The sequence below is a fragment of the Thermobia domestica genome, chromosome 5 (genome assembly GCF_964235325.1).
Source record: "Thermobia domestica chromosome 5, izTheDome1.hap1.1, whole genome shotgun sequence".
NCBI lineage: Eukaryota > Metazoa > Arthropoda > Insecta > Zygentoma > Lepismatidae > Thermobia > Thermobia domestica.
Genome location: NC_137458.1, coordinates 30815074 through 30838142, shown reverse-complemented (window position 1 = coordinate 30838142; position 23069 = coordinate 30815074). Strand labels below are relative to the sequence as shown.

General features: G+C 36.7%; 1 protein-coding gene across 1 annotated transcript in view; it reads right to left on the bottom strand.

Annotated features, from left to right (window-relative positions):
- LOC145685830 (uncharacterized) overlaps window positions 1-23069 on the bottom strand; it is an 85257-nt gene that overhangs the window by 37911 nt on the left and 24277 nt on the right. Inside the window, exons 2-4 of the mRNA XM_081758420.1 lie at window positions 16435-16559; window positions 13976-14109; window positions 3189-3328 (exon numbers count right to left, since the gene is read on the bottom strand). Coding sequence (XP_081614546.1) covers window positions 3189-3328; window positions 13976-14109; window positions 16435-16559 — 399 coding nt within the window. The remainder of the gene's footprint in view (window positions 1-3188; window positions 3329-13975; window positions 14110-16434; window positions 16560-23069) is intronic.

Here is a 23069-nt window from a genome sequence, read left to right as displayed (position 1 = left end):
TTCTGTGTTAAACCGTAACATATTCCACAAAAAGTTACATCAGATCCAAAAACGTGCATTCACTTTCCTGACTCTTCTTCTTTCCCCCCATCGTCCAAACTACGTATAACACTCTTTGCACTTAACACTCTGCACTGAACTGTAGGAAGGTATGGTGCTTGAAATAGGCATCACAACAAGTCTCCACATTACACATGCGAAGAACAGTATTATCGTAAGCTTAGGAAGTCCGGATTCAGCGACTTTCCGGAATCACCCAAACTTACTATATATATATATATATATATATATATATATATATATATATATATATATAGAGAGAGAGAGAGAGAGAGAGAGAGAGAGAGAGAAGAGAGAGAGAGAGAGAGAGAGAGAGAGAAAGAAAGTTCCGGTCTGAAGTGGTTTCCCATATTAGTGCCGAATCCATTGTTTTCGGAGTCGCTGAGATGAACAGTAACAATTATTATGTTAGTTAAATTGAAATTCAACCCCGCAACTTAGCGAAGGAGAAGACAAAGGTATAGAAATGATCGATATTAGTGTAGAATTCATAGTTTTCGGGGTAGATGAGACAAACAGTGACTCTTCCGAACCAGTTTAAATCCAAATTCAGCCATTTATGTTCCAAGATGAAACGTATTTTTCCCGCGAGAAGAACGAGTATTCTGCTTGCAATAGAATAAAGTACGAGGGCAAATCAAAAATTATCTACAATTTTCATTCTACAGTTTATTTACATGAAGCTAGGGTTATATTATGCACATAATTTTTCTACGTAATCTCTCTCCTTATTAATGCACTTGGCCCAACGGTCAACGAGCTTACGTATTCCTTCCAAATAAAAGGTTCTCTGTTAGTCGTGAAGCCATTTTTGCACCGTACACAGACTTTATGAAAACCGAGCTCGTCGTGGATGACTTGATGGGCAGAGCCATGACTGATGTTCAAAGCAGCTGCTACCTCATCGATAGTATTTCGCCTATTCGCCAGAACCATCTCTCGACCTTGCTGATTGTTGTCATGTGTAGTGGAGGTTGATGGCCGTCCTGCTCCCTCTTAATGCGTTACACTTGGTCGACCACTTTTAAACTTCTCGAGCCACAAAAACACAGTTTTACGTGATAGTGCGCTTCTCTCATATTACGATGATAGTCTGCGATGAATGTCTGACCCTTTGACACCCTCCGACCAGAGGAATCGGATCACTGCTCGTTGTTCCTCTTTGGTGCAAACTTCTAATGGAGCAGTCATGATATATCACCAACAAAAGGCAGACTTTCAAAGCATTACCACAAAAGTATAACAATAGAATATGCGAGGACAGAAGACAATGTAAGTAAAGTTGTGACAAAAGTGTAGATAATTTTTGACTCGCCCTCGTAGAAGATGGAACCCATTCTTATGGTACAAATTCCATACCAGAGAACTTGCATTGTTGTGTTCTGCATTAAACCTGGAATTCGTAGATATCCACTGCTTTTGCTTGACATACAGGGATAAAGGTACAATGTAAGTATTTCTTGGGACGCTAAATTAATTCCGAAAGAACCCTTCTCCATAGATGTTACCGTTTTCGCTCTATGGAAATCAAAAAGTAAACTGGAAATAGTAGTAAATTTCTATGACTTCCAGTCATAATAGAGAAAAACAGAAGAAGATGGATTATGTTCTTAAGACACTGAATCAACTGGAAAAAAATTTCTTTCGCTTTATTTTGCCCTTTTCGTTCTATTGCGATAAATGTTGAAGTCGGAAATGGATTATATTTTTCACTAACAATTTAAATAGATAGTTAACAGTGAAAATAGAATCTATCCATTGGACTCTTCATCTACCGTTTTTTCTTTATGCAGATGAGTATTGAAACTGAAGGTACAGTATTAGTATCATAATTTTTTTATCATTTTTGTTTATTGCAGACTAATACTGGAGAGAATTGTAGGTTTTCAAGAGACGCAGAATCGATTACAGAAAACCGCTTTTGTTCTATTGGCAATCGACATGAGCGCCCGAAGAAAAATTTCTAGGTGGGGGGCTCAAATCCCTGGTTGCTATATTATGTTTGGTATTTTTTATTTGCATTAAGAAAATCTTAAGAAATTTACTACATTTTCACGAGCCCTCCCCTTCAGGCTCCCATGGCGGTCGACGTTGAAACCGTAAATACCACTAAACCTTACCACTTCTGATTTTAGCACAGTAACACGGGCTAAGATGGTATCTTTTCTTGGGACACTGAATCGATATCAATGAAAACTTTTTAATCGCTATGTTTTGTCGTTTTTCTTCCTTGGCATTTATGGTGTAAAACAAGTAACGGTTGATTTCTATCCCTGCCGTTTCGACTTGAGGGTTAACGGAGGAGAAGGGACACACTGTTTGGACTCTGAAGCGATTGCACAAGAATCGACTGCTCCTCGATATATCTCTTATCGTTTTTGCTCAGATATCTCAACTGACGGACGGCCATAACCTTTCTATACAATGTTTTCATAAAGTCTGGACGGATTTAATTAGCTTATAATTTACATAAAAATGCTCATATTGAAATCAAATAAAGTGCAAACGGTAGCGGAAGGATTAAATTTTTACCTGTAATCTGCACCAGCTCAATTCATTCACCGCCACACCTCCAACTGGGCCCCATTTACGTCCACGCATTCGCGTAGGCGGCGCTGGAATCCACTCACAGCGTTCCGCCGTGTTTAATCCGAAATGCCAGCCACAGACGCCCTGATTTTGTCCATTAAGTTCTCCAAACCACTTGGCTTCTTTGCATAAACTTCCGTTTTCACATGACCCCAAAGCCAGAAGTCGCAGGGGGTAAGGTAGGGTGATCTTGGCGGAATGGATGGAATTTGGCAAGAAACTGACCCTTGCCCTCCCTCTCCCTCTTTCAACGTGTTCAGAGTTGCCGCTTATCTAACAGTGTTGCCAAGTAAAAATTTAATCCTTCCGCTACCGTTTGCACTTTATTTGATTTCATTATGAGCATTTTTTATGAAAATTATAAGCAAATTAAATCCGTCCATACTTTATGAAAACCCTGTATATAAGAATTATGACGCTTACACAAAGCATACTTTGGATGTCTAATAATAATAATAAGAAACTAAGATGAAGCTTCAGCTCCTAGCCTTTTCCTAAATGAGCTGCCTACATACACTCTAACTTATTAATCAACTAACCGTCTTGATTGGAGCAAATGAAATCCACAGTCGCCGATGAAGAAGTGTCGAGTATTCCTGAATCTTCGCGACCAGGGTAGGTGCACATGACTATTGCTTGGCTTGGTATCTTCAAACACTTTGCAACTGTAGCTTTACTCCTGGAATACGTAAATCAGAAATATAATTACATTTTGATAACAACTGTAATGTAATTTTCAAAAACACATCAATGTATATTAAAAACGTTTTTGTAATTAAAAATAAAAGAAAGACGCTGAGTTCCATAAATAAGTAAGTTTATTTTCAAGGAAGTTAAATCAGAAAGATGAAAGTGACAATGTCAAAAAATATAAACATAAACAAGTAACTCATACAAGTGAAAAGCCAAGACAAAAGGTTATAAACCAGTGGCGGTTTCTCTTAATGTTTACATGTTTATACAAACTTCCTTCCAATACTTTTAATTTTCATTTGTCCTAAATCACTTTACGTTTTATTATCAACATTATCTTTTCTTAAACAATTTCGTTTGAAACGGGGCTGGCTAATTGCTTTTTGTTTGGGAGTTTGATAAACTCCCCAGCTGAGCCACTGCTGGGATTGCGAGGTGCGGCGATGCGAGGATCTTTATAGTGCCTCACAAGGATTTATATGTTTGCAGATGTTTTGCAAGCAAGTCTACTAACGTAAACAACTTTTCCAAAACAAAATGCTTTGAAACTGGAAATTCTCCATCATCTTTCACCCTGCAATATTGGTTGACCCGGTTCTTGCCTAAAGGGGAATGGTACACTCCTCCAAGTTGTACACAGAGTGGAAAAACAAACCTTGCACCTTGCCTAAATGCGAGATTGCCAAGTGGTCATAACTATTGGTTCTGTCAACCAAGTAGGGTCAAGGCAACTATGGAGACAGTAAAGGCGAACCAGAGAAGAGTGAAGACAAATTGAGGGTGTCAATATTTAATACACTCGTGTTTGAATGAGTAGAAATTTGGCAAGATAGAGAGAATGTTTCCCTTTTCATATGTGTAAGGGTGAATGAGAGACTTGAAGAGTAGCTTTTAGAAAAAAAGCATTAATGGGGAAAGGGTGAGATTTTGAGGAGACTACAAGCCCTGTCCTCAACTCGACTGACCAATATCTTCGCAAAGGGAATATAGGAGAACATACAGGACGAAATCCTTGTCTTTCTTCACTTTCCTCTTCCGCCTACTATCACCCACGCCTTTGGCTGCTTAAATAAGAGCTAGCATCCCTCTTACTAAAAGGTATTTCAGTTAGACTATTTCGATTTTTTTTTTTAATTTTTTTTTAGCATTAGAGTCTAACGGGAGTATGTTCACGATCAAATTGTCGAATCTGTTCGTACTTTGTAGTGTTGTGTGCTGGTGTGCGTATTGATGGGCAGTGGGAATATTCCCGGTGAGAAGGGAAAAAATGTTAATATTCCCGGTTTTCTCCCCTGTCATATTAATTCCCGGGAAGGAATTTATTTCCATTACTTTATCTTTCAAATTATAAGAATCATATGACTAATTACTTTATTTTCATTTATTATGATTTACTTCCAGGTTTTAAATAATTTTTAAGGTTAAAAAATAATAATTCGTTGACTGTACTTTATATAACTAATAACATGATTTTTTAAGTTCCATTTGCATTAAAAAGTAGCAAGTTACCAATTTACAAATGATGATAAGGAACCAGTTTCTAAAGTACAGTAGAGCGTCGATTATCCGAAGTAATTGGGGGACATGGGTGTTCGGAAAACTGGTTTGTTCGGATAATCGAACTGTACATGTTTATTTGCCATGCGCGGAGCGGCACGCCTCAACTCTAAGCTGGCGCAGCTGTTGCTGTGAACAGTTTTGATACTGCCGCTACTTCTACAGCCAGTGCCAAACCGACAGAAGTGTGCTGTTTGTGGAAACACAGCGACTGGCGGCTTGGCCGGTCAGTAGCGCCTTATGAAGGCCCCATTAGAAGCAATGTTCCGCCAGCGGTGGCTCAGTGCGGCGACTACTGTGGGAAAATTGGTTTGGGAGCGAGGGGGATGATGGACGGTAGGGTGGGAGAGTAACAGGTGCGAACGAGTACACAGTTCGGTTAAGCGGTCGTTCGGTTGACCGACGTTCGGATAATCGACGCTCTACTGTAATGTAAAAATTATATAGAAATAGAGGCGAAGTATCATTAACACGTTCATTGCGTTACTCGTTCAATGCGAGTGGCTCGTGCGATATTTTATTTCTTTGCCATGCCATTCTATGCATTGCATTACCTCTGTGCGTTTGTGGTATGTTCGTTTGTACAGATTTTTAACATTACTAGCATCTACGCGCTAACCTTTAACGAGACACACGGTGACTCGTATAGCACTGAGATCCAAACTCAGTTTTACACTGCCGCAGCGAACGTGTTAATACACCCCGAACCACCGTTAGTAAGAGATGTCGGTCTATCTGCTGCCTCTGACTCAAATTTCTGAAGAGGTACTCAGACTTCTCTTACATGTGAATTAATGCATAAAATTTCGAGAAATAGGTAGAAAGAAAGGTCGGCTGGCGATGTTACGTGCAAAATTATAAATATAAGTCAGTATCTTGCACATATTGTGAACATAAATATGTACGCAGAAGTGTTGATAAAATGGTGAGACATGTGTCTTCTCGCAGTTACCCAATCTAATTTGCTTATAACATTTAAAAATTTATTATGTTTATAATATCAGTAGTGGAGTCAAAGTTTTTAGAAACTCCATTTACCTATAAATTTACACTGTTTAGCGGTGTAAAAGTATGTGGGCTTATTATACCACCTTTTCCACATATTTACTTGCATAGAACATATTGTAAGAAAATGCGTGATTCAAAATGATGGGAACGATTACATCTCCTTATAACTTTTCTATTAATCATCCAAATAGCTTCAAATCTTACAGTTAAATGCAAAATCTCTTCAAGTTTTTGTGATAAAAAAATGAAGATAGTACATCACAAATGTTCTATGTGGGCCCCCTTTGTTACCCTGCATACATCTATTCGCTATTCCAATTCCACTCAGACCCGTTTCAACATGTTCGCATCAAGAGTTTACACTGCAGTAGTGATGCGCTATTTCAGTTCATTCACATCTTGGGGTAGAGAGAGTATGTAGACAATGTCTTTTAGATGTCCCCACAGAAAAAATCGCAGGGGGTTAAGTCCGGTGATCTTGGTGGCCAACGTAGAAGCTGATGATCATTTTTACTTGACCGCCCAATCCAGCGGTGTGGCAGTCAGTTGAAGAGGAAATTTTTGACATTGTGATGAAAGTGACATGGAGCACCATCCAATTGATAGATAAAGTTTGCACTGTTATGTTGAATAAGCCACTTAGTAAGCATTTGTAGAAATGTTTGTCCAGTCACAGTTCCTTCGTCAAAGAACTACGGACCATAAACTTTTGAAGATGAAATTGCTCTAAACACATTCGTCTTCGGTGAATCACGCACAATTTCACAGATTTGATGAGGCTTCTCAGTTCAGAAAACGCAAACATTTTGTTTATTCACTCCTCCTGCCACATGGAACGTAGCCTCATCACTGAAACTAAGTTTGCCCAAAAAATCATCAACACGGCACAACTCTTAAAATCACTCACGAAAAGTCTTGCTACACGTGTGATCATTAGATGTTAAGTGTTGTAACAACTGCACTCGATACGGATACATCTTTAAATGTATATGCACTACACGCCAAACAGTTGTTTGAGGCATTTGAAGCTCTTTGCTAACTCTCCTTGTTGATTTTTGTGGGCTGCGTTGAAAACTGGTTCGAACCCTTTCGACATCTGCCTCAGAAGTTGACGGCCTACCGGGCGATTTTTCTTTACAAATGCATCCCGTTCTGTTGAATTTGTCATACCACTTACGTATGGAGTTCTTTGATGGTGGATCTTTAAGAAATTTTGTGCGGAACTCGCGTTAAACACTAACAACAGACCGACAAATGTGAAACTGTAAAACAAAAAAATGCTCTCTCTGCACAACAGGCAGCCATCTTGGAACTAATCACTCTGCCACCTAGCGGATAAATTTTAAACTACTACGCTCATTCCAAAGAGAACTTGAGGATAATATTGAAAGTATTTCCTTAGAGATGTCATTGTTGATAGAGTATTATCACTTATAGAACGTTTCCATATCGTTCATATCACTTTGAATCACGCTGTATACATTTATGCGTACTCTCTAATAAAATATTAATAAAATAGCATAATACCCTTGAGAATATACATTTTAAAGAATCTTTTGGAGACAACAGTAATAATATACTGTGATAAAAAAAAAATTAACTTTGAAACCATAATATAGTAATAGAATGCAATTTTCTTTGTGACCATTTGGGAATTTCCCGGGAATATTCCCGAAAAATATCTTCCCGGGAATTTGCCCATCACTAGGTGTGCGTGCGTTTCGTCTTTGTTGTGCATTGGAATATGGTTGCTGTAACTGCAAAATTACGTTTGTATCCTTGATATACGTGAAGTGACAATGAATTCTGTAAGTTCTCTGTTGAAAGAACCGTTTTCAAAATGAACTTTAGAAGCAAAGCTACTTGTGGAAAACATCGGAGGGCCGATTCCGACTCTCAATATAACGCAAGTAATTAGAAGTTAGAAACAAATATTTACAAGGAAGCTTAATCTCAACTTGTACGAACAGCATAAGTGGTTATGTGAATGTGAAATTAAAAGTGCTTTGTTTTGTTTTCAGTGTTTGTTGTTTGGGGCAGGGGAAGATACATGGAGTAAAAAATGGAGTTGTGGATATTCAGCATCTGCACGACCAAATCAAAAAACATGAAAATTTGTCAGCTCATATAAAATATGTTATTAATCTCACTGTGTTGGGAAATGTGAATATTACTGCTCAACTAGATGTTGGTTATAGGAGATCCATTGAGAATAACAATCAAAATGTGACGCAAAATAGGTACGTGCTCAATATAATCATCAATTGCATTCGGTTTTGAAGCGCCTTCGAACTGGTTTCAAGAGGACATGATCAAAATAGACTCTTCTTCAAATCTAGGCGTATTATGTGGGTTAATTAATTTCACTGCTGAACTTGACAGTGCTCTCAAGAGTCGTTTAGAAAGCACAACAATTTTTAACGGTACGTCAAAAATCATACAAAATGAGTTTCTCCATTGCATGATAGAAGTATGTCATGAAGAAATAGATATTATTGTTTATACTATTATTATTATTTATATTATTAATAGTGTTTAGTATTATTTATAATAATATTAATAATAATGAAAAACGAGCTCATATATTGTGCACCACCTGAAATTCAAAGCACAAGCCACCAGTGATATTAACTAAACAATAAATAAGCAAATGGTCAGAACGGGCAAAATTGTCAATAGCGTCGTTAAAGTCAATTCTCTCTGCATTGTAAAGTTAGTCGACCATGAGATTGTAATCTTGTTAGAATGGGCTTCAGCTAGTTTAAACCATCTATCCTGTAAGTAACCTTTGAATTAATTATGCTAAGAGGCAACATACAAGAAGTTCAGTGCATGGAGATCTTCCTCCCATACAGGCTTGAATTTGTTTAAATTCATAATTACTGTACTTTACTAAATTTATAACTTCCTTTTCAATTCAAAGTAACCTGTATTAATAATAATTAAGATGCATTTAAATTAGTTTCTTTCTACCGAGGATACTTAACCCATTTCAATTGCTCAGTTATTCTGATGAACTACGCATATTATTGAGAATTGTCTCACTCAAGAATAACGATATTCACATCTGAATATAAACAATATCCTTCATTCATTTATTCATATTAGTAAATAAAGCTCTTTATTTAAAGTTACGAAACATGGTTCCTTAATATTAGGCAAATTGCACAAAAAAATGAACTTGAGTTTTGTTCTCTTTGCGTAACTTATAGCTACATTTGGTTAATAATATTAGCACTCTGTAGATATTTAGTTATTTATTTCCTATCATAACAGAGTGTATAGTGTTCTCTCAAGTATTTGTCTTGTTTGTATAATCCCACGGACTAGAAACACCGCAATGGCCAATCAACCTATAACTGTTTCTCCTGGCATTAGAAATTTTCTCAGGCCTTCCAGGAGAATCTGCTGAAAAAATCTTACAGTCATCTGAATGTTTGGGTGACTTGTCCAATTGGTCAGATCAAAAGAAGGTGCAGATTTTCCCCTTTGTTTGTCAAACGCGGCGCTATACTGGTTTAATTTTAAAGATTCTCATTACACCTTAAATTGGATAGCTCTCAAGAGAGCCTTTTTAGAGCAGTTTTCGAGTACAGATCCTCAGCTCACAGTGACAGATAAATATAGGTCAAGGGTTCAATTACCGGACGCGTCTCTCTTGTCCTACATATATGCAAAGCAATATTTATTGCAACTTTAACTGAAAATTTCATCTTGATTCATTGAGTATCTGTAGAGAAAAATGTATTTTAAAATTTTCATAATCATCAATTTTCATGGAAGTACAAGTATGGCTTTGTATCAATGCTCCGTTTTATTTTTCTACTGAAAAGAAGTTATATAAATTATTCTAGTTGCTTTTCTCATTCGTTATATTATGACAAATTCCCAGTACCGAGAAATCCTTCAGGAAGGTTTTATGGTTCGTTGGTCCATAGTATAATAGAAAATATTTCAAAGCAATAATTTTACTGTTGTGCGGTTACATTATGTTCCTTTGAAAATACTTGATGTTCTGGTATTTTACACTGAATACATCTTCCAAACATGTCTCTGTATTTTGAAGTTATCAAAACTCTCGAAGTTATGCATAGTAAACATATTCTTATTGGATATCCACACAGATAATCGTAATACTAAACAATCTGTCATATTCTTTGTGTTCTTGTCTGTAAGTTCATATTAGTAGCACGTTCCCCTTGAAATCCAAGACATCTCAATTATTCTGAAGAAGAATGCCAAACAAAAAGAAGTCAGTCAGAGAGACGATAGTTGCAACAAAAAGATTTCTTACGAATCTCATTATCAGGAAGTTCTTGACTATACATTACCTTACTTTGAAACATTAATCATGCAAATACATCTATGTTTAAAAAATGTCTTAATTTCTATATAAGGAAAACTTTCGTACAGGTTCAGATATGTGAAATACATTATAAACTTCTTTTCATATGACATTTCTAGCTTTAAAATATCTATACCGTAATGTATTTTGGAATGGAATTTCCTTGTCTTATGTGAAATAATTGTATACAGATTGATTATATGCTTGCAAATTGATTTGCATTAACTGAATTGTTCATCTGAAAAGCATGCATAAACCCGTGCTAGGTGACCACTACAAGCATGAGTTGTATTTATTCCCTTTTTGGTCAGGCTAACTGTGGTGATTTCGCGCAATATTGCGTATGCATCCATAGGAAGAAGTGCGTTAGCGATGGTATCTTCGTAAACTAAAATTTTCTAACAAATTACAGGCATTTCTGTTATTTGAACGTAAAGCATGTGTTTCCTTGGGGGATAACGTGTTGCTGATGTTGGTTGAAATAACACTTGGGAGACAGTAAGGTAACGTAAGTATTAAACAAAAGAGGATAATAGCCCGCCCATTATCCAAGCAGAGCAGGCAGAGGTAGCGACAAATGATGTAGCTGAAAGTAGACTGCGCAAGACATAATATCTGGGCAATGTCACGTCTGGGTGGGTTCTCCTGGTCTAAAAATGAACGAAGTCCACGGAAAAGATAATATCTCCCCTGATAATCTCGACTGGAACACTCTTGTTGTCCAGTTTTAGTTTATAGTATCCATTTTATATTTCTTGTCCATGTATCTTGCTCCATCAGCTATAGCCACCTGATAATGAACTATTTTCCTGACACTGTTTGAGCATTCAGTTGAAGGGAAATTGTGCACGGAAAAGACCCATTATGTAGCGGTTCACTACGACGGCATTTCACTAGCACCGACTTGACACTCCTATACTTTCAAGCTTAGACACCATAATGATAACGACGCCAGTTTGTGTTTTTAGTACTACCACACAAGAGGTAATAGTACCGTCAAGTCTCTCGGATATAAACTTATCAACCTTCTTTATTTCAAAATATGGCTATCCAGAATCCATACAGAAGCCATATAAGATATAAAATAGCTAGTATTATAATTGTTATATATTACTAATGATATCATTTAGTAACTACTTATTTTTTCCATAACGATCCTCCTTCTAGGGATGCACATGAGGCGACTCGAGTCGAGATTTAAGATTGTCTTAATTAGTCTCGAGAAAATGATGTCTGGACTCGTGTCTCGACTCTAAAATATATTCCTGCCTCGAATTTCGAGACGAGACAAAATGTACGAGGTAAAATATGTATAATAAAAAATAAAGTGTAAGAAATTTGCAACATACTGATTAACTTGGAATAAATCTTACAAATTATAACAAGAAGCTAGTGATATTTAGACAACAGACAATTGATTAGGAAATATTTTTGTGGCTTTAGAGTTGTCTGACTTTGAGGTCAACAAATATTTTATGTTTTGTGAAATTATCATCACTTACCTCAATATCGAAACACATTTTACCGGATACGAATGAGACTGTTGCAATACAGAAAGTGAAGACTTCAAAAGCAACTTCAATGGACTTTTGTGGATTTGGGCTAATTAAAAGAGCTTTAGACAAGAGAATTGTGACAACTGTGAGTGAATTCTGGAAAGTTGTGAGAAAGCAAGGGGACGAGATATTTCTTGTATTTCTCCGACACAGTTTTCTTCGATGATAACTATGCGTCGAGGCTATCGTTCGAAACTTGGAGAGACACATCGAGTACTGCCGGACCATGGATTTTCGTAATTATTGGGTAAGTACAATTTAGGCACATATACACGGAATTGGCTATGTAAATTAAGAAATACTCTGGTCTGAAACAAGCACATCTTTCGCTAAAACCGCTTGACATCAGTATAACTTTCAATAGAATAAGAGCTGTAGCGAGGAGTGTGGTCATCCCGGGCGCTGATAGCAAGGGGACGCCGAATGAACGAAGAGAAAGAAAAGTGTTGGAAATGAGTAAACTAGGCCTCGCCCCTAAAAGATATTGGCATCCTGTTACATCAACATTTTTGTCAGTTTGTAAAGAAATAGATTTATTAAAAAATTTCTTGAACGCTCCGCTCGCAATCTAAACGTTTCAATAAGTCACAGCAAGGTTTTACTTATTACTTAAAGAATACTATATGATTTATTAATGACAAAGTGCCGAGCGATGACTTATAGTGTATGCATGAGCGTTTTTTAAATCAGAAACAGTCGAAGTCTGAAATAAATGTTCGGCTTTTGGTGGTGTTGAGTTTGCATAATCACGCTTTTCTACCTCTTCGGATTAACGCGACGCGACGGTGAGAATGAAGGTATGAAAATGATAGGAGTGTAGAGACATGCAAGCACACGCAAGCTGCTGTTTGCGCGGGAATATTGAAAATGATTGTAAGAAAAGGGGCATAACATCATTTTCGAACTTGAAGCAGTTGCAGGATAGGGGCTTAAAAGGTAAGAAATTAACCCAATAAATTTCGTTTTCTCAAAGACTGATCACTACTAGTGATTTTTTTTTATTCCATTGACATATGAAATACTTCCAAATTGAAGGAATTTATTGGGATGATTTCTGCATCAACTACTTTTACTGCCAGGATATTTTTTATACATACGTGTCTAGTTTTATGATGTACATTATATATACAGTATATGTGTGTTATGAATTTTAATATGTTAATTAATAATAAGTAACCTTAAATTCCGAACTTTCATTCATTAAGAAATTAAGTAATTACTGTAATTTCAATCATATCATATGTTGTAGAAAAAACATATCTTGTATTTTAAATACAAACATTAAATATGTTCTTCATCTCCATCGCTGAATATTGAGAAATTCCCAAAAAAGAAGGCTCCTTCCTGAATTTGCGTTATATTTCACAAAATATTTTTCCCGTGAAAAAATTGAAATTAAAATGTTATTTATATGGTTACATATAGAATAAAATTACAAAAGTTTACAATTATTGTGTTATTGGAAACATTTTAAAAGCGCATACCTTCTAATGTATTGGAATTACATTTCTTATTAATAGTACAAATAGCTGTAAATTTCCATAACTCTTCTCCAAGTTTATTTGTATACAACCAAAGATACTTTAGTTAAATTTAACAAAAAAGTCCAAATTAAGCCTCTTGAAAGCAGCTCTTATTTGTAGAAGAATACATAATGATGGCTTTTGACTGTTGAAATGGTCTGTCCAAACAGCTTGATAAAAATTCACCTTCGCATAACAACAAAAGCTGCTTGTCTTATATGTTTAAAAAAAAAAAGGGAAACGCTTGGTAAGGTGAGTGTAGGGGGCGCTGAATTCTACTTCGGCCAAGGCGCCGAAATCACTAGCTACGGCTCTGAATAGAATTAACCGGGCCAATCGCACTTTTACCCAGCTATTAACTTAAGTAAAAGTCAAATAACAGTTCAATATTTAAATGTTATTTCAGAAATGTGTATATCACGTTCTTCAATTTGTGAAATTCAAAGACTGAATTGTCTTATCTACATAGTATTTCTATTTGAGTTACTGTCAACTTATGATAAAAGGAAAAGACGTGAAAAGTTTTCTTTCTTAAAATACAATATATCGATGAAAAAGTATTGGATCACAGGTGAGTACCAAATAAATGTTATAAATAATGATCTTGTTGTACCCAATAGGATGTTCTACATAAAGTAACTTACATGCACATAACCGGTAATAGAAAATCCATATTTTTATATGCAGGTGTAATACTTGAATTGTTACTTTTCACATTGCCCTTCCTGTTTGCACGCGTAAAAGACATTCCACACTTCTGAACCTCATAGAACTTCTTCTGTAAGTGAAAATAAAAACAGATTATTTATAATCATCCCTATTGTCACTTTTTTAAAATCCTTTCTAAACTAAGGCGTGCTTTTTTTTTAAGTAAATGCCGTTTTAAAATCCGGCCGCTGCATTACTGTGGTCAGCATCCACGCAGGTGCCCTCTGTATCTACATGTGTTGGCAAGCCACAGACCAGTATTGCCAACAAGTTGATACAAAAAGTCGCCAAATAGAAGATGAAATGACTCCAATTTTGGGTGAAAAGTCGCTAAAATTTTCGTGAAGTTTTGCCTCTTTTATATGTAACTTTATGATCAATTTTGCTTCAACGAAATCGAAAATAAGTTTAGAAAAAAAAACAAAATTCAAGGTCTAGGAAAAATCTTACTTCACTTCTACTCATGCTTCTACAGATAATCTGTTTGCTATCGTTAATGAAATATTTGTGCTTCTAAACGGAAGCTTTGTAAACTAAAGGACATTGAAAGCTGGAGTTGGTCCCCGTTAGAAGGTAAGAGATAACAGCAATCAAAGACGGAATATAGAGATAAATGTTATGTACTTTCCCAGCTCGTCAACATCTGCACTGATTCAAATAAGCAAAAGGAAATAAACATATATCTGAACTGATTCGAGCTAATAGTACTTATTTTATGATGAGTTATCCGCAGTACAAAAGTCACTAGATTTGTAAATAAGTCGCCAAATCGTCATTCCAAAATCACCAAAAAAAGTCGCTAATCGGAAAAATTATTTTTTGTCGCTATCCTGGAATGCGAATTCCCTAGATTTAGCGACTTTTCTCCCAAATTGGCAACACTGCCACAGACGCCATTACAGAAATATTCTACCCAGTGTGGCCATATCTAGCACGTTTAATAATGTTTTAGTGCTCTAGTTCGGTCAGCAACAATTCTAGCACTTTCCTCCTCCTCTTCTTTCCTCATAAATATATTTGGGAGAGAAAAAGCACTCTCATGAAAATTTGACAATGTACGAAAAATTCACTGTTAAGGGTGTCGGGAGGAAACAGACCCACTTCTATCGATTTTGTGCTGTAACTTATGGTTCATTCTATCGGGAAAAATAGGGAGTACCAAAGTATCGAAGAATGAAGTGTTAAAAGTAATAAATGACCACAGTAAACAATATTACATATTTGGCGGTCCTTTATGCTGTTAAGGAATTAAAACTCAATTTTCTTAATAAGTTAATTTTATGATTTTTTTTTTTTTTTGTTTGTTTTCTCCCGATATCCTCTATATTTGTCATACTTGTGTTTCTCTAGTGTTTTTTACAGTGAGAAGAAAAGTCTGTTTTGTGGCACCTTGAGTAGAAAGTTGAGAAAAAGGGCTCATAAAATTCTTTGTGTGGAGTGTTGTATTGTATGGAGCAGAAACGTGGACCAGGGGCGTCATTTAGGGGGGCAGGAGGGGGCAATTGCCCCCCCCCCCAAGAGTTTGAGGAACACATATACTTTAATCAATTGTATACTAATATACTAGTACAAAACATGAAAGTCTTATGTCGGTGGTGCTCTTGCCCCCCCCCCCCTCAGGCAAAGTCTGAAATGACGCCACTGACGAGGACATTACGTAAAAGTGATGAAAAACGACTGCTAACCTTAGAAATGTGAATGTGAAGAAGAATGGAAAGAGTTAGTTGGGTCGAACAGAAAACGAATGAGTGGGTGTTAGAAATGGTGGGGGGAGAAAAGAACACTTTTAGATATTATTAGGAAGAGGAAGAGAAACTGGTTGGGGCATTACCTAAGAAGAGATTGTATCATGAGGGACGTCCTAGAGAGTATATTGGCGGGAAAGAGAGGAAGGAGGCGAAGGAGACAATTAATGGATGATATAAAAACAAAGATCATACGTGAAGACAAAGAGGTTAGCGGAGAACCGTGGAGCATGGAAGCTTCTCAGCTGCTGCAAATGACCTGTCAGTAAGGGCAGAATACCTATGATGATGAATACAAGGAACATAAGTATTTAATTATCTAAACTCTAAACTAGTAAATATAAAATAGTTTTCATTTTAAAAGCATAATGTAGTAAAATACTCGAAAATTTCAATTTTTCCAAGTTTTCCGTCATCTTCCAAGCTCGGGAGAAAACGGTAAAAAAAAATGTTTTTTACCCAAAATTCCCGGCTTTTTTTCAGCCCTTCACAACATTAGACAAACCTCATATTGTAAATTCTGGTATTTTGACACAAAAATCTTCCATGTTTCTTGACTAGGCATATCAGTAAAATATGAACATGGTGAAATCCAACTTCCGAACATTAAGTTTAGATATGTCAAATTTAGATAGATGGGTTTCACTTACCCTTGCCTTGTTCGCTTGTTCTTCGCCATGGTCTTTTTTACACTTATCAATTAACTTGTTTATGTCCTCAGTCTTAATGTTAAATATATCAAAAGGTATAGATCGTCTTCTACTTTCGCACTTTCCTGCAAAGTAAGCAGCAAAATGAAATTAAGATATACTCCATAATAACTTAAAAACTAAAAAAATTTAATGCAAAGGAAGAGGTCGGCTATATACGTCTGTCAGGGGAAATAAATAAAATTTCAATTTCAATTTAGACAAGGAAGAAGTTATGGTTGTCCCCATCATTGTTAAACACCTAAAGCTTTCTGTAAACAAAAAGCTACTCGCCATAAATGCTAAATGTTAATCCGTAAGATTTTAATGAATGGTGTAGCAAGTCTGACTCTGAAAGGATCAATTCCGGTATGTACACATTTGCGCCAGAACAAGTAAAAATTCAGTCATACTAGTATTCGGTCATATTCGGTATATATATGGGGTTGTTTGTACTGGCGCAAATCCTGGGGGGATGAGGGGGACATGTATCCTCCAATCTTGAAACTGGGGGGACTGTTCCCACAATAATATGATTTGAAATGTGTTTCTTTGGAGGAAGAGAAATGTGATGATTTGTGTCCGATTATCACAAAGGAAATGAGATGAAATTTTTGTCCCGCCAGAATCTGCCCACCTTCAAACGCTGAAGATAACTCTGCTCTCCTGATCCTCCACAGCATTGTTTTTCAACTTCATAAATATTTTGAACATCGCTAGAAAAAAAAAATGAGAACGATCTTATCCGTCTCTCCGAATGATGAAGACAGATTTGCGCCGCTGGGTGTTTGTGTGGGAGTGTAAGCAAAGAACCAAAATGAAGATCGATTGAAAACATCCTAGTAATCAATCTTTGAAGGGATTTTTCTGGTAGCAGAAAACTTTAGAAACGAAACTGAAAATTTCCAGGAAAGAAGCTAATGTTATTATATTTTTATAAGTATAGTTGTATATATCTACATATTTAAGATAGTCTAATAGTCGTGTCGAAATTACGGGTTAATTCTAATTGCGGAGACCAAAAGTACGTAAAAAAAAAAGAGTTCGCAGGGCTCTTGGTACTCAAGTGTAGTTAATGTGTTAGTAGTATGTGAAGTAAATGGAACGGAAATATAGTGTGTGTAATGGAGAAAAACAGTGAAACAAAAAAAAAGATAGTGCACGCCTATCTGAATGCCAATACCGATCTATACAAACCATGAAGGTAAATAGAACGTAATATAACCTACCTAATAAAATTAGGCTATAGTTGCAAAAAGATGTGAATTTCAGGGAAAAAATCTGCCCCCTTCCCTGCAGGCACGTAGCCAAGGGGGGTTCCGAACCCCGTTCGAAATGAGAAATGAAAACATTAAGGAAGAATGAAACAAAAAGAAACGAGAAAAAGAAGAATCAGCGTTAAAAATTAAAAAGCTACAGCAATAACTTGGTTACTGTTTGCTATGAGGAGCTATGTGTGGAGGAAACTACCCCTGACTTTCACACCTCACAAGGTTAAATGGCTGGTTCCAGTGAATAACCGGCCAAGTCGGGAAAAGTAAATTATTACAGGCAAATTTTACAGCAGTTACCTGGCTAATTTTGACTAGAGATGGCCAGAACCGGTTCCTGGTGGAACCGGTTTTCGGGTCTGAATGGATCCGGTTCTTGAAGATCCGGTTCCGGAACCGGTTTTTCGGATCCAGGTCTGGAACCGGTTTTTCGGATCCAGGTCTAGAACCGGTTCTTCGGATCCAGGTCTAGAACCGGTTCTTCGGATCCAGGTCTGGAACCGGTTCTTCGGATCCAGGTCTGGAACCGGTTCTTCGGATCCAGGTCTGGAACCGGTTCTGAAAACAGAACCGGTTCCTCGCGGAACCGGTTTCGCTGGAACCGAAACTTTGTTACCATCCCTACGCTAAACGCGCGCTGCTGGCAAGCTGTGAACAGTGTGCTAGATGAAATGGTGGAAGCGACAGGCAAACTCATTGGCTAAACAGGCAAACTGGCCAACTCATTTGGCTAAACACCCACTGGTGGACCAAAATTTTTTTGGGGGGCACAAGCGGGTCTGGGCGGGGAAGGCACAAGTGCATGGTCCTCTTTGCATTATTTTTGAAGGTGAACTTTGTGCTTCCTTTACGGGTGTTTGGGGGCTTTCAGATCAAGGTCTGGAACCGGTTCCTAAGATCCGGTTCTGGAACCGGGTTTTCAGATCCAGATCTGGAACCGGTTCCTAAGATCCGGTTCTGGAACCGGGTTTTCAGATCCAGATCTGGAACCGGTTCTTAAGATCCGGTTCTGGAACCGGGTTTTCGGATCCAGGTCTGGAACCGGTTCCTAAGATCCGGTTCTGGAACCGGGTTTTCGGATCCAGGTCCGGAACCGGTTCTAGAACCGGTTCTGAAAACCGGATCTCCGAGAACCGGTTCCTCGCGGAAGCGGTTCCGCCGGAACCGGAACTTCGTGGCCATCCCTAATTTTGACATAACAAAATGCTCTAACTTCCTCAATTTTATGAATTCGACTTAGCCGCTTCTACACAATGTAGAACTCACCAAAAGAAGTTTATACCTGTAAAATCTCCATTTTGAAAAAAAAAGTCGACTTAGCCGAACCAGCCAAATGTAATGGCACGAAGAGAGAAAAGAAGATTGCTTTTGTAAATATTTGTTAGACAAAATGAGAAAGTTATTGACGTGCATTTTACTGTTTGCTCCAAATGACAAATTAAATAAGCAGTAGCCAATGATACTAAACTTGAGCACAGCGTTGTCGGCATCTGTTTTCCTCATTCTTTCCTCTGAACTCCCCCTTAAGAGGAACGCATTAGTCGAATTACTTGCAATACATTGTGGCAAATGAGCGGGATTTCCTGGAAAAGTCAGGGAATTTGAAATTACTGAAGTTACGGAATTCTCAGAATTTTTGCTACTAGGCAGGAAAATTTCAAGCTTTCGAAAACATAATGTCGTACTGTAATAGTGAAAACATTTTTTTATCATATATTTTTTTCGTCGTCGCTTTTCTGCAATATCAAACATGTTATTTCAGAAAGTTTTCTACTGCTCCTTTAACTTGTTATCTGGGACAGACAGCAATTGACGGAATAATAAAAAGATATGTGGAAAGAAAGTTACGTTAACATTTGATTCAACAGAAAAAGGAACGCAGATATTGTAAAATATTTTGCAAGACATTATTGGATATGTACTTTTTATAATAGTGGATATACTTTATATAATAGTTGAGGTCATAATTAAAGGTTAACTGTTATATTTGAATGAACAGAGGAAAGAATATGGATATTGTAAAAATAATTTTCAATACTTTTTTTACTCCAGATTTCTTCATAGTTTCTTATTACAATTCTTACTAATATATCCTCATTTTATTGTCCTAACAAACCAATATAGGTTGACAACAAAATAATTTAGAATTTACAATGTGATAACACAGTATGTCATGTCACAGACCCCCCTCCCCCATTACGAAATCCTGGCTACGTGTCTGCCTCCGTAACTAGAACTTATCCGAGAGTACCAACACATTAACTGCTATGATGTCTTTATTATTCATCTTCCTTGCGAAGATACACTTCTTAAATATAATATCCACAACTATTTTATAGCGAACTATTTCATCAATGGTTTACCTTATTCTGTTAATCTTATTGCGTAGACTCTATCATGTAATATTTCTTCTAACTTGGTATCGTATTTCTCAAACCTAGTGAAATCTTCTTGTATTATTTACACAAGTTATTTTTCTGTTTCTGTTTCCTCCCTTACAGGGGATTTATAAAGGAAGTCCTGGCCTTTCTGTGTATATGCACTTCTAAGGCACACACAAGCGATAAAAAAAACTGACTCGAGTAAAGCATATCTCCTTATAGTGCATTAAGTAGAAAGTTCATTAAATATGAAAGAAACTGGTTGCATAAAATATTAATAAATAGATCAAGACATTTAGAATATTTCATATATAGTAAATATTATACATTATACACGATTAATGTAAAACAATGATTGAAGTTAACAATAAAGCATAATAAAGCATAATTTGGAAAAAATAACGCATAATTAAACAAAAAATAAAGCATAATGTGCGTTGCTCTAGCTTTCTATTCTCTTCATATCATACTCTATCAGATTTATATCAACAGCATACGCCACATCCTGGTGAATATCATTCAGCTCTAGGACCTAGTTACTGTCTTTGATTTTCCTTACAGCGTACTCCAGAACAAAGTTGATTAATAGTGTTGACAACGCATCTCCCTTTTTCAGGTCATTCTCCACGTTAAAGCTCATGAACGAGAATTCCTACTCGGACTTTACTTTCGAATTCATATAAACATATCTTAATTAATCTAACTAACTTTTCCGATATTCCAAATTCTGTAAGAATGTTGTAAAATATTTCCCTCTTAATCAAGTCGTAGACCTTTCTAGAAATCAATAAATAATTGAAGTACGAGGGTATTGAATTCCCATTTCTTTTCTAGTACTTGTAAAATGGTAAATATCTTGTCGATAGTTGTTCGATTTCGTCTAAATCCGATCTGATAATCTCTAGTAATTTCATCTGCGTATGAGGTCAATCTTGCTAATAGAATATTTGAAAAGATTTTATAGGATATTGACAGAAGAAAAATGCCTCGATAGGTATTAGAATAACTTTTATCGCATTTCTTGAGAAATGGAACAATGATTGATTCTTTCCACTCTTCTGGCAATTCCTTCTTGTAGCAGGTGAAGAGAATAAGTTTGCATATCTTGTTCCACAATTTCTCCCCATTAGCTAAAATTAAGTCAGCCGGAATTTCGTCTACACCTGGAGATTTGTATTTCTTTAGTTTCTTTGTAGCGGTTTCTTCTTGTGTTCAGTTAGGCTCTGGAATATATGGTTGTGCTTTGTGTATTTGCCGTTCTCCAGTAGCATTTAGTTCTTGGCTGCGTGTTAAGCAAATCCCAATGCTATCTATAACTGTGACAATTGTTTCGTCGGCTTTCTTGAATATATAAGCGCAAGGTTGATAGCCTTTCTTACATTCGTTGATGTCCTTATACATGTCCAAATGCTTTTAGTTTCACTATTCTCTTCAAGTTCATTAATTTTAGCTTTCGAAAAATCGCGTTTCTTTGTTCTAAAATCTATGAAAGTTTCGCCCCTGATCTCAACGAAATTTTATGCAGTTATTTGATTCGGATTTTGTATCAAAGCAGTTTCGCCTGTTTTTTCTTCTCTGCTAGTTTAGTGGATTATTGGTCAAACGATGGTTTGTTGCTATGTATTTCCGCGTGCCCCAATTTTTGTGTTGCTGCAATTTTAATGTTATCGCTAATTTCAGCCTAAATATCTTCAACACTAGTGAACTCTGAATGTTCTAAAACCGAGAATCTATTCGACATTTCAATATGGTATTTCCCTTTCGCTTGGTTCTCTAATTCCTTTAAATTAAATTTCTCCGTTTTCAGATGTTGGATATTTCCTTCATTTAACGATAATCTCTCTTATTATCGCTGCTACCAGATAGTGATCAGCGTCACACTCTAGTCCTCTGAACGACTAAAGATCATATGCTCGACTGCCTTCTTCTGTTTACTAAAACGTGATCAATTTGATTATGTGTTTTTGCATCTAGAAGGACAAAGTATATTTATGAACGTCGCGATGTGAGAATTTTGTACTCCTTACGGTTAGGTTTTTGGATGTTACAAAGTTCACGAGTCTAACACCGTTGTCATTACTTTCCTTATGCAGACTTTTCTTCTCTATAATAGGTTTGAAAATATCCTCTCGTCCTATCTTCGCATTGACATCTCCTAATAGAACTTCCATATGGTATCTTGGAGTTGGTCAAATACCCGTTCTACTTCTTCATAACAACTGTCTTTTTTATCTCGTCACCTTTGTCTTCTGCTGGGGCATGTGCATTTAAAACAATAATATCACACTATCGGCCCTTAAGAGTAATAACAGACAGTCTACCATTAACAAATTCAATCCATTTAATTTATGATAATATTGATAATTTCTGAACGAAAAACCCTGTTCCTAGTTATTGATTTTTATTTCCTTCCCCATAAAAGAACGTAAAATTTCCAGAATTCGCAGTTCCATATCCTTCCCATCTAACTTCCTGAACTCCTACTAGGTCCATCCTGCATTTTTCTAACTCACTCGTTACGGATTTTAGTGTGCCTGCCCTATATTCTTATATTCCATGTTCCAAATCTCATGTCCATTTTGATTTGCTGAGGTCATGCCAAGTTATCAGTCCTGGTCCGAGCCTTCTGTGAATGTTTCTGAACAAGTTTTTGTTTGTTTGTTTGTTTTTGTTTTTTACAGGATGAAATTGTTAGCCTCACGCCGAACCCCCAAGCAAGAGGAGCACTCCCTGTCGTCTATCCATATTCTCCTCGATCCGCAACCTGAGGACGCGCCCTGACGTGGTGACAGGTACCCTCACTACACGGATGATTGCATAATAAATAGCTCCAGGATGATTGTATAATAAATCAATGTAACGAAAATTTATTTCTGCTAGGTGGAATGAACATTTCCATTCATTTACCTGTTGATCACCACTTAATGAAAGAATGTGAACGCAT